Genomic DNA, 12,714 nt, shown 5'->3' on the forward strand with positions numbered 1-12,714 from the left:
TTCTTAAGGTTCCTTCTAGTTCTGTGATTTTGCAATGTTGCACTGCCCCCTCCTCCACCATTGCTGATGGGAAGCCCAGTGGCCCAGGCTTTAGCAGCATTCACCAATGTAGTGTCTATAGATTACATCTATTTTCTCACTTGGCATTGCTTTATTTTATGGTGTCCAGGACTTGGAGCTTCACCCTTGATGTGCAGGTGACTTTATGTTCAGTTACCTAGAGCAAAGAGAGAGAAGCTCCTACCACAGGATTCAACCTCGAAGACTAGTTCACCAAAGCAACATAATTCATAGCAGGAAATGAAAGCTCCCTTTAGTGAGACACATGGTGAAATGGATGCTTTTGAAAATAAATTCACAGTGCATACGTGGTGCACTCCTAGCACCCATGCACACAGACATAACAGCTGCTAGGGAAATGTTTTTAAAAAACATCCATCTGAGACCCTAGGCATGACATGAATTACCAAAACTAGCAATTAAACTTTGCTGTCTCCTCCCACACGCAGACAGACACACAACCCCACCCTCCAATTCCCACCTTTCTACACGCTGAATTAACAGGAAAGACTAGCAGTTTGTGTCCTGACAGGCCTGTCAACCTCTGCTCTTTCACACCACATGTGAGGGGTAGGTTTCCAACTGAGTGTCCCTCATATGGAGCTTTCCTGCCAGCCCTGCTGTTTCTGTCACTGACGGTACAGCTACCCTTACTAGTAGATCAAGCTATCAGGGCTCAACAGTTGACCTCCGTACTCTTCATTATTGCAAGAAATAAGGAAGGTCGATGAGAGAGTTTCTCCTGTTCACCTCCCTTAGTAAGGACAGCCAGATAAGTCAATTGTAGAGTGTTGATTCCAACTACTCAACTTCCCTAGCTGGACTTGCGTATCTAGGATCGACTTTAAGGTCTCGTGTAGACTTGCCCTGAGAGAGATCCACATCTGTTCATGATGAGGAGGGCAGTACTGCACCCTGGGGTGGGGGTTATTTTAGGCAGGATAGCACAGAAGCATATAAAATGCAGCGGTTAAAAGCACCACAGTAAGCCTTCTCCAGACACTGGTAGGCAGCCAGTGCAGAGCACCCGCTGAACAGCACCACCTGCTGGACAGGCTGACACCTTCCGCACCTTTTCAGTTTCAGAGCTTCACTGCATCACCCCAGAAATCCAGAATGGAAGACAAGTAGCTGGGCACAGCCCTGTCTATAGACCCGGGAGCAAGGTTAGGTTTGACTGTGATCCTGGCTACACCCTAATTGGCAGCCATCAGATTGAGTGTCGAGATGATGCAACTTGGGATCCCCCTGTTCCAGTCTGTGTGCAGGGTAAGTGTGAATCAAGGGTGACTGCTGGGTAAAATAATGGTCAATATCAGGTAGGGATGTGCCTGGAGTGTAAAATATAGACTTCCTGTGTGTCCTGGAGTGAGTTGTCAACGATGAATGTGCAAAATGTAAATATCTACCTGCTTTCTAGTCTCATGATGGTATTTGCGCAGTGCTAGCTGATCCTCTGCATCCCACTCTGTCCTCCAGACAGACAGAGGTCTGGCAACGGTCTGTCTCACTGCATGACCTAAAAGCGTGAATGGAAACACAAATCTTTAGGACTTGTTCTGCTCTCAACAACTTATTATCCCCTTCCCCATCCGCTCTCCATGTTGTATGATTGGTGGCCTGGTCCAATCTGCCGCACTCTCCTGGCTTGCTGAGCTCTGCTTCTCCATGGGTGGCAGGGAGGGGAGGCTGCTTCCCACAGCCATGGAGAAGCAGGGCTTAGCAGGCCTGGACCTGGGCAAACTACGCTGCCACTCCTGCTGCATGGTGAGTGTATGGGTGGTGGGGGGCTAAGGGAGGGGAGGTGATCCCCTGCTGCTGCTGCCATTCTCTGCCACTGTCAAGCCCTGCCCCAGGTAGTCCTGCCCTGTCCACTCCATCGGGTGGTTGGGGCAGTTGCCTCGGAGCCTGGGTGGCCACCCCACCTTGCCCTATGACAGGAGGGATCTGGCAATGGGAAGCATAATGCTAATTCTTTGGCAGCATTCCACTATGTTAACTACAGCTGTGAGCCTGGGTACACCCGCTGTGGAGAGGCTCCTATGTATTGTACCACATAGGGAACTTGAACCCACCCGTCTCTTCTCTGTGAAGGTGAATAGATTTTCGGTTGGATCCTTCCCATTGGCTGTAGGTGTGTCAGTCACCCAATAGGATTTCAAGTAAGAGAGGAAATGTTCAGACACACCAGCTAATTCAAGAAGACTCACAGCTGGGAATAAATCCCCCAGGAGAGAAGCGGGGCTGAAATCACAGCTGGCACAAAACGTTCTGTTTACACCAGGGCAAATGTGCAACTCAGACCGGTGGAGAAGATGCTCTAAGCATGACCGGATGAGATTATAGTTGAAAAGTTTGAGTAGGAGGATGGAAACGGGTGGAAATATGAATTAAGGGTCATTAGTGGCTCTGCAATAAAAATTGCTCCAGAGACCTACCCCGAGGCAGACTCTTAGGGCATGTCTACACATAGATCTTGTAGTGATTAGAGTAATGGTGTAACCCAGACACTTGTTATTATGAAAACAAATATATCTTTTGGGGGCAATGAAATTGGAAAATGTAAAGAAAAGAAGTGGCACAGAATGCATTCATCAGAGCCGTCTGAAAGCTCACAGACTGTGACTCTGGCTGCCTATCAGCTAGTAGATACAATGAGAAGACAGCTCTCATGGATTAGGTAGCTTGGTGAAGGTTTATTTATGGGACCACATTTGCTCTTGGTAAAGAGCATTCTTCCAGTAACCTCATCTGGAAAAGGAGAGTAAGAGGTAATAAACTGTCTTGAATCAGGCTGCTGTGTGAAAGTTCATAAAGGGTTCGGGTTCTTTGCTAAATGATGTGGATATTATTAGTTATGTCAGGTGTTGCTGAGTCTAGAGAGCCATAGATTTAAGACCGAGAGGAACTACCAAGATCTTTTAGTATTTAGGTAATGGTATTTATGGAAAAATTGCACATTTTGACGTCCTGGGAGTATAGCAGCCCAATGACAGCTACTGGCAGTAGAGGTAAACAGGGTGGGGGCATACATGATTTTAGTTAATTGAGAAACACAGGTTCTCATGTTAGCAGTGAAATTGATCCTCTGTGCATTACTTGAGGTTCACTCACCAGCTAAGAATATTTTTGCATTTTCACTTATGTCTGAATGTTCTCTTTCCCTGGCTTTAATCCTATTAACAGCTGGGAAGAATATTTGTAAACAGATCCACAGTTTGTTCTTAATAACACTGTTGTTGTATCAAACCTGCACCTGGCATGTTCCATATCAGCAGAGAAGGTATACCTCCTTTTTCTTCCCTCATGTGTGTTTCCTTTCTTCCTAGGTGGCTGTGGTGTGCCAACGAGGTTAAGCTTTGCTGAGCTGCACAGCGAGTATAGAGATCAGTCCTACTTTCCTATTGGGAAGACTGTAAGCTATATTTGCCAGCCTGGATACAGTAAACACCCTCAGATACGACCCACTATTAGATGCCTTGAAACTGGACAATGGTCAGAAGCCCTCGAGTTCTGTAAAAGTGAGTACCTCCCTGGATTTTTTTTTTCCTAAACATGTGAAGTGCACTTGGCTGTGTCTATGCTACAAAATGCCATGGATATTTAAATAGTTAAAAGTGACCAGAAAGCTCTACCTGAGATCTTCCTGAGGAGGGATTTAATACGGACAGGTCCCAGGGATGATTCTTGTACTGAAAGAGTAATTTAATCCTAGCCTTGCTGTTTACTAGGTAAATCATGTGGTCATCCAGGAGAGCCAGAAAATGGAAGAGTTATTGTAACAGATACCCTGTTTGGGTCAACAGCCAACTTCACGTGTGAAGAAGGGTAAGTTTCCAACTACGTGAGCTCACTGCTTGTGCTTAGTTTGCAGCTGAGCAACATAAAAGGATATCCTTGTATTCCTCCAACTCATGTAAGAAAATTACTGTTTCATAATAAATTAGCACTCTTCTTTCTTGGCTCAGTCAGTATTACTTGACATGCAAAGAAAGCAGGATAAGTGTCAGTCTCTCTGTTGCCGTTCTTGATGCTCTGTCATTTATTTCTCCAAGTGTAGTTGCAGTTTGGCCAGCAGAAAGCCCTGCCCACGAGAGCAGGGTGAGCACAGATGTCTCTAGAGAGTAGGAACCAAATGAGCAGGGCAGACCTTGGAAAGTCTTGGGTTTTATATCTGCTGGGGCCTGGGAATAGTTCTACTTCTGCATGATTGGAAATGGCTGCCTTTGCTTAGGGCCATGCAGGGAGAGGTCTCCATGTCTAACTTCCCATCTATCTTTGAGGACAAACTCAGCTCAAAGAGCCGCTGGCCCTAGAGCCGTGGGGATAGAGTTGCAGAAGGGCTGTTACCTGCCCTCTCCTTTGAAAGGTCAGGGTTGTGCTTCAGTGACGTGAAAAACTGAGGTCTGCAGCGGTAGTACTGGCTGGGAGGTGAGTAGGGAGCAGCGTGTCTCTATCAGAAAAGGAAGAATCTCTTCTTGTGTTAAGTTGAATTTCACAGAAAATGGCGATAGAAGCTGCTGCTGCTGAATTCTAGACTCAGCTCCGCGCTGGATTATTCAACCATGTGTGTGCATTTGGATATCTCACTTATAGCACTTGCCTGTGTTAGGACTGACCTGATGGATTATTTCAAGATAGACAGACCCCAGCTTGGTCTGACTGGCCCATGCCATTCCTTTCTACTTGGGCTGACCATATCTCCCTGTCCCAAACATGGGACAGGGAGATATGTTGTGGGGGTGGGGTGGCTCCTCCTGGCTCCACCAAGCCCCGGTGAGAGAAGAAGGAGACAGCAGCTATCGGCCCTCCCCCAGAGCCCTAAGGAAGCTGCAACCCCCAGTGTTCCCTGGGAGCCCTGAGGAAGCAGTAGCTTCAGGCTTTCCCCCAGAACCCTGGGAAAGCTGCAGGCCCCAGCACACCCTGGGAACCTCAGGAAACTGCAGCTACCAGTCCTCCCACAGAGAACCAGGGAAGTGGCAGGGCCATGGCAGCTGCCCATGCTCCCCCGCTTTGCTCATGCTTTGCCCCCGCACAGCTGCTGGAGGAAGAGGTCAGTGGGAAAGGCCCCATAAACAGGATGATTAGTCCCGTTTAAAAATAATTAGGGTCACCCCTTTAGCATCCTAAATATGGGACCATCCCACCTAATTTGGGATGGATGGTCACCTTACATCTACTGCAATGTAACAGTGTCAAATCAGTGTGTAGCATGCATAAGAGCAGCCACCCACCCCAGCAGCCTGACCCAACATACCGATGTGAGTAGGTTGTGTGGAGCTTGTGATTCCGTGGCCGGGAATGACGGTGCTGATGGGGTGAGGAGGAGGGGAGGGCACAGAAAGGAGATCCCTTGGCTCAGAGGACACCAGCTCATGGGGCCTGCGTAAGATTCTGTTCCATGTTAACTGTGGAAGGGTCTAGGGAGCTCTGAGTTGGTGAAGAAGCATTTTCTCCTACATTCATCACTCAGAAGTCAGTGGCGTGGGTCGCTATCTGCTGTGATGCGGGGAGAAGAGCTTCCCAATTAACTGTTTTTTTCGGGAAAACCCAAAAACCAGAGGAATAGGTAACAGCTGATACCCCTCTGCCTGACTCCAGGTATCGTTTGATTGGAGAGTCTTCCACACGATGTGAGATTTCTGACAAGCGTGTTACATGGAGTAATAAAGTGCCCATTTGTGAACGTAAGTAAATCAATAATGTCTGTTGCACTTACATGGCCCCTTCTGTCTCTTTTATATGCTTGCCTCAAAAATGCTAGTAAAGAGGTTAGCCCTAAACATTATGATCCAGACCGGGGGGGAGAACTGAGACAAAGAGTGATTTTAAGTTACTTTTCCAGAGTGAAAAAGGGAGTTGGTCAGTCAGAGGGCCAAAAATTCAGTCTAAATATCCAGGTCCCACGTGCATACCTGAACCACAATGGCATCTTTGGTGAGAGGTGCATGTAAAGAGGCTTTGACCACAGGGAGATGTGTGTTTGTGTCAATGTCCCAAGAGCAAGATTTTGATCTTTTCTTGACAACAGAGTAACTGAAAAAGACACTTAGCTTGGTGTGGCAACAATGTTCCACAATGGCCAATAACCATCTTGATGGATTTTTAAGTAAAGTAACAGGTGTACCTGACAGGGATTGATATTAATGGAAGAGCAGGCAGGAAGCTCAGATCTGCTCTGGTAATATGCACACTACCTTACTGAGCAGCTGGAAAAATGAAGTGACTTCTTTTCTGTGCTTGATGGGGATGGAATAGCTTGATGTTAAAAACAGCCCATATTGAAGTCCCTTCCTCAATACAGTGCTAGATAATAATTGTCCCAGAAAACATGGAGATGCCACACTTCCTGTATACTAGGTCAGTGTGTCTCAACCCCTGTATAGTGCCATACTCCTTTCAGGAGTTTGATTTGTCTTGTATATCACAAGCTATATCTCACTTAAAATGTACTTACTTGGAAGGTCAGCCATAAAAATGCAGAAGTGTTACAGCATACAACTACTGAGATGTTGCTTCCTTTCTAATTTTTGCCATATAAAATAAATATTTGAAATATAAGCATTATACTGACATTTCAGTGTCTGGAGTGGTATAAGCAAGTAATTGTCTGCAGGAAATTTTCAAATGTACTGATTTGGCTAGTCCTTTTAATGTGGCTTCTTGTAAAACTAAGCAATGATGAGTTAATTTACCTACCAACACGTATCTTAAAACTTCTGTGTATACCCAGATGTACATCCAATCCTGGTTGAGAACTACTGAACTAAGCAACCTGTTTCTCAGTGATATTACACTTGCAGGGAGAGAGAAGCAAAAGGAGCCATGACAGGGCAGTCTCACGCTCCAGATGGAGAATAGTAATAAGATCTGTTGCCTTATTTCCATGAATAGCTTCCAGTCTTAATCCACTATCAACATGGAGACCAGTCAACTCATCAGTAAAAAAAAAAAAAAATACAGTTGTCTTAACAAGTTTGATGATTCATATCACATCAATTCCAGAGACAATTAGACATGCATTAGCAGTGTTTTTTTTCTACAAGAAAAGGTGCCAGAACCCAAATCTGATAATTCCTCAAAGGGGCTAGCATGTTCAGTTTTAATGCCCTGGCCCAACAACAATGGGGGATTGACGGTGAAACAATTTCTGGTATTCTAATGGAAAAAAGGTGCAGGAACTCCATTCCGGTGCATTCAGCCAGAAAAAAAGGTCTATCTCAGAGGCAATACCTGTTAGGGTAGTTCATAAGTTTGCAACCAAAACAGAAAAAACAGCCATTTTTTTCAAATTCAATAAAAAACTCAGTAATTTGAGAGCCACAGTGCATGTGAATAGCAACCAGATCTAAACACTAACACAGTATCATATCCCACAATGCACTCCGTATATTAAAAGGGACGTTACCCAACATTTGGAGGTATCATTTATTATTTAGACATGAGTTCTTCATGGTTGGACATTCACTGTTTGTTTATTTATTTATTTATTTATTTACTTTGCAATTATTGCATTGGGAGCCACAAAAAAGTCCTTAAAGAACTACATGCAGCTCCAGACCTGCAGGTTGCAGACCCCTGGTCTAGTTCATTCTAGTGGTTTCATAGCGAGGCCAGCTAGTTTTCTTCAGCAGATCAAGTAACTCCAGCTTCTTCTCTATCAGGGCGAAGCCTGAAATACACTCCTCTTGTGTCTTTCCAGGTATTCCGTGTCTTCCCCCTCCAGATATTGCCAATGGACAGCACACTGGAGTGATAATGGATGAATTCTCTTATGGGTCTGTTGTAACTTACAAATGTGAGGGAAGCTACCCGCTCATTGGAGAGAAATCAATTCACTGCACAACCAAGGATGGGCTGAATGGAGAGTGGAGTGCACGTCCCCCTCGATGTGGAGGTGGGGTTTGTGTGAGAGCAGCCCTCTGGGCTCTACTCCATCACGTACAGAAAGTCTAAGTTCAAGCCACACCAGAAACGTGAGGATGCAGTTAACTCCCCACACTGTGTTCCTGCTCTTGTCAACACTTCTACAAGATTTCCATGATTGATGTAGGGGGGGTAAGGAGAAGGGGTCAGTAATAGGGGTGAGTACTAGTGCATTTGAATGCACCCCTTGCACAGCTCTGTTAACAGAGCAGGTAGGATCATTACTGTATAGGAAGGCTGTTAAAGGTCTTGAACTCTAGTGACACAGAGATGAAATTGGGGAACATCAGTCAGGGAAGTGGTGAGTGGAAATGTCTAGATTATATATCCAGGCAACTGTCTGAGCTGCTCCATACCACAGGCAGATAGCTCTAATAAACTATTATCCAAAGTTGTGGGTAAGCGTGTGTGGCACTGGCATATTTGTATTAATTTGTATAGCACTTTATCAGGTCTTTAAGGTGTTACAGGACTTGTCTCCATCTTTTCCTCCCAGCTTAACTCTCCATGTTGCCTACAACAATCTGTATTTTTAAGGAGGAATAACACGGGCTAGTGTAGCGTGTGATGTGAAAAACGCTGATGGTGTAAAAAAGATGGAAGATCTGCACAGGCTACAGAGATGTCTGTCTCCTTATCTGGCCTCATCTTTCAGTAAAAGTATTTCTGTTTCAGTGGTTAGATGCCCGGCACCACAAATCAAAAATGGAAGAAGAGTATCTGAGGATAGACACATCTACACATATAAAGACAACGTTACCTTTGAGTGTAATCCTGGCTATACCATGAAGGGTCACAGAGTGAGTCAGTGCCAAACTGATGACACGTGGGATCCACCTGTGCCAGTCTGTGAGCAAGGCAAGTGTCAAAACCCTTTGTTCATATTCTGCATCTAGAATATATTCATAGTATATAGTAGACATTCAGAATATATTCATATTCTGAATATGACCCATATAAACCCTTTGTTTATATTCTGCATCTAGAACAAAACACTTTGTTCATATTCTGCATCTAGAAAGACATTTCCCTTTTGCCTGATCCGTGGGCACCTCAAACACTAGCCTAGGCTGGATTTGTCTGGCCTGTTGCTCACCTCAAATCCAGATTTTGGAGTCTGGGTCAAGGGGAGAGGTAAATAGTCCCAACAGGGGGGAACATCCCTGAAGGGTAAAAAATGAACTAGGTTGGGGGTGGTGCTGACAAGGTTCCAAAGGGTCTGGGGATGCCAGGTGAGTAAACGTGTCTCTTCTGTTTGCTCATTGTGCTTTTCCACAATGCATTTGGGGGTCACGATTCCTCAAACTGCATCATCTGCAAGAAGTGACTCAAGTTGCAAGAACCATGGGTCTGCCTGCGGGGAATTTATGTCACTTAGAACTGAAAGCCGAGCGCTTTGATCTTCCTCCGCTCAGGACCAAGTGTCTGTCCCCTCTTGAAATGGGAACTGGGAGTGAGTTAGAAGAGGATATTCAATTACTTCGTGGTTCACCACGGTTTTGTGGGTACTTCTGCTTCCACTGCTGAATTTCAGAATTAATGTGAAATCTTTGCCAAATCCATCCAGCACTTAGACACTTTTCCCTCTTCCTGTGGATGTGGAATACAACCCTCTGACTCCTACATGCTGAATTAACATGGGACCATAGTTTCATTTTTTTCCCCTGACACTAACCCTTTGCTATAATGGGGGTTGGGACAAAAGTGTTGCAAAAAATAAAAGATTCCTCAAACAACGGGCTGCTACTAGGCAATGGAACACACTGAATAATGAGCCTTCCTTGTCCAGTGATCTTTGCTTTTGCACCTTAAGATGCTTAAAGTAGCCTGATTGCTTTTCTGGATGACAGTTGCTGAGTCCTTCAGCAAACGAAGCCCCTTTCAGATGTGTGTCATTGGGCACCCAGATTCACCAGTCACTCTGACAAATGTGGGCCTAGACTTTAAGCTCCCCTCAGTGCCAGAGTGTTATAGCACCAGCTACAATTCACAGAGACCGTGTAGAAATGTGACCAGCAAGTGGGAGTGTTCATTGCTGTGTTCACCCCTCCCTTTGATCACGCATAGAAAAATATATGCTTTGTTCCCCATCTGCAATTGGGTGCTCAGAATGGCTTGTTTCCTCATGTAGGTAACTGTAGTGCTTTATTCGGTCTTACTTATTCTTCCCATTGGAGAAGCAGGTCTGTGGGGTTTGGTTCCTTTGCCACTTGGGGTTCAGTAGGGTGGGTGTCCTTGGTCTGGTATGGTCAGTTCTTTGATACTTACGCTCATGTAGTGTTTCTTCTCTGTTTAGTGCGTCAGTGCCCCTCTCCTCCCGGAATTGACAATGGAAGGCCCAGCAGCCATGCCTCAGTTGTCTTCACAAGTGGCATGTCTGTAATTTACCATTGTGATCCTGGCTATTCCATTATTGGGGAAGCAACAATTCATTGTACAGCATCCGGAAATTGGAGCAAACATCTCCCTAAATGTGAAGGTGCGTTTTGTCTTCTCTTTGCAGCTTCAGTTTGCCTCACTCATGCACACATGAGGATTTAAACTAAGACTGTGAGAACTTTGAGACTAGCCAACAGTTCAGCAAATTTCACCAGCTCAGCGCCTCCTGCTGGTCTCTTTGGGAATTAGCTCTTCCAGCCCTGGAGCTCCCCCTGTTGACTAGTGTCTCATCCTCTGTTACCTGTCTTCTGCACTGTTCTAGGCCTCATGTCCCTTCTGATCCAGAATGCCTTTTCCTCATGGTACTGCTCCATAGCTATGCCCTCGCACTCTGGGGTCCTGCCCTCCCAGGGAATCCCAATTCCCAATACCCACCGTGCTTCAGTGACCCACGCCTAGTTCTCTAGCCCCTTGCCTCAGAGGCAAACTGTCATCTAAAATGGCCAGTCATCATGGTAAAGGGGTTGGACCTGTTGCCTTCTCCTGTCCTTGTTGCCTCACTATTGCCCTAGTACGCTCAGGCCGTGTCCAAGTCCCTGCAGCCTGGGAGTTGTGTCAGCCAAAGCTCCCAGCTCTGCCTGCCTTTCCCCAGCACTGCTTAGTCTCAGGTACCCTCTGAAGTTTCCCAAGCAGCCAGGTTCCTCCTGCTCCATGGCTGGAGCACGAGTGAGCTCCTCTCAGCCCTTGCAGCCTTCAAGAGGGCCCACTATGGCCCTGACTGGCTGACTTAACCCAGCCCTCTTTGGCTAGGCTTGAGTGGCCTCTTCTGTCTTGTGTGACATCTTTTCCCTGCTGGTGTGGGTGCAGCACCAGGAGGGGGGGGACTGAACCTCCAGTGAGCGACAAAGACCAGAGAAGTTGATCATAGAGATGTCAATTCCAGCTATGCAACTTTCTAGGTGAACTTGCATATCTAGGATCAACTTTAAGGTCTCGTGTAGACTTGCCCTGAGAGAGATCCACATCTGTTCATGATGAGGAGGGCAGTACTGCACCCCGGGGTGGGGGTTATTTTAGGCAGGATAGCACAGAAGCATTTAAAATGTAGCGGTTAAAAGCACCACAGTAAGCCTTCTCCAGACACTGGTAGGCAGCCAGTGCAGAGCACCCGCTGAACAGCACCACCTGCTGGACAGGCTGACACCTTCTGCACCTTTTCAGTCTCAGAGCTTCTCTGCATCACCGCAGAAATCCAGAATGGAAGGCAAGTAGCTGGGCACAGCCCTGTCTATAGACCCGGGAGCAAGGTTAGGTTTGACTGTGATCCTGGCTACACCCTAATTGGCAGCCATCAGATTGAGTGTCGAGATGATGCAACTTGGGATCCCCCTGTTCCAGTCTGTGTACAGGGTAAGCGTGAATCAAGGGTGACTGCTGGGTAAAATAATGGTCAATATCAGGTAGGGATGTGCCTGGAGTGTAAAATATAGACTTGTGTATGTCCTGGAGTCAGTTTTCAACCATGAATGTGCAAAATGTAGATATCTACCTGCTTTCTGGTCTCATGACGGTATTTGCGCAGTGCTAGCTGATCCTCTGCATCCTGTCTTGCCCTCCAGACAGACAGAGATCTGGCAACGGTCTGTCTCACTGCCTGACCTAAAAGCATCAATGGAAACACAAATTTTTAGAACTCATTCAGCTCTCAACACCTGGCGTGTTCCATATCAGCAGAATAGCTCTACCTCTTTTTTTTTTTTTTTTCTTACGTATGCTTCCTTTCTTCCTAGGTGGCTGTGGTGTTCCAACGAGGTTAAACTTTGCTGAGCTCCACAGTGAGTATAGAAATCAGTCTTACTTTCCTATTGGGAAGACTGTAAGCTATATTTGCCGGCCTGGATACAGTAAACACCCTCAGATGCGACCCACTATTATATGCCTTGAAACTGGACGATGGTCAGAAGCCCTCGAGTTCTGTAAAAGTGAGTATCTCCATGGATTTTGGTTTTGTTTCTACTAAACATGTGAAGGGCACTTGGCTGTGTCTATGTGACAAAATGCCATCAATGTTTAAATAGTCAAAAGTGACCAGAAAGCTCGCCCTGAGGTGTTTGGTAGGAGGATTTAGCATGTACAGGTTCTGGGGATAATTCCTGCACTGACAGAGAAGCTTAATCCTTACCCTGTTCTCTGTCAGGGAAATCATGTGGTCATCCGGGAGAGCTGGTGAATGGCAGAATTATTGTAACAGATATTCTCTTTGGGTCAACGGTCAACTTCACCTGTGAAGAAGGGTAAGTTTCCATCTGCCTGAGCCGACTACTTGTGTGTAGTTAGCAGCTATGCAAC

At 46.0% G+C, this 12,714-nt stretch overlaps 1 protein-coding gene across 1 annotated transcript in view; it reads left to right on the forward strand.

The window, feature by feature from the left end:
• Positions 1–12,714, forward strand: part of LOC142001737 (complement receptor type 1-like) — a 201,210-nt gene that overhangs the window by 181,209 nt on the left and 7,287 nt on the right. Inside the window, exons 50-57 of the mRNA XM_074977257.1 lie at positions 1,141–1,329; positions 3,390–3,581; positions 3,792–3,888; positions 5,662–5,747; positions 7,763–7,957; positions 10,283–10,465; positions 12,156–12,347; positions 12,563–12,659. Coding sequence (XP_074833358.1) covers positions 1,141–1,329; positions 3,390–3,581; positions 3,792–3,888; positions 5,662–5,747; positions 7,763–7,957; positions 10,283–10,465; positions 12,156–12,347; positions 12,563–12,659 — 1,231 coding nt within the window. The remainder of the gene's footprint in view (positions 1–1,140; positions 1,330–3,389; positions 3,582–3,791; positions 3,889–5,661; positions 5,748–7,762; positions 7,958–10,282; positions 10,466–12,155; positions 12,348–12,562; positions 12,660–12,714) is intronic.

The sequence above is a fragment of the Carettochelys insculpta genome, chromosome 26, assembly GCF_033958435.1.
Source record: "Carettochelys insculpta isolate YL-2023 chromosome 26, ASM3395843v1, whole genome shotgun sequence".
In the NCBI taxonomy this organism is placed as follows: Eukaryota; Metazoa; Chordata; order Testudines; family Carettochelyidae; genus Carettochelys; species Carettochelys insculpta.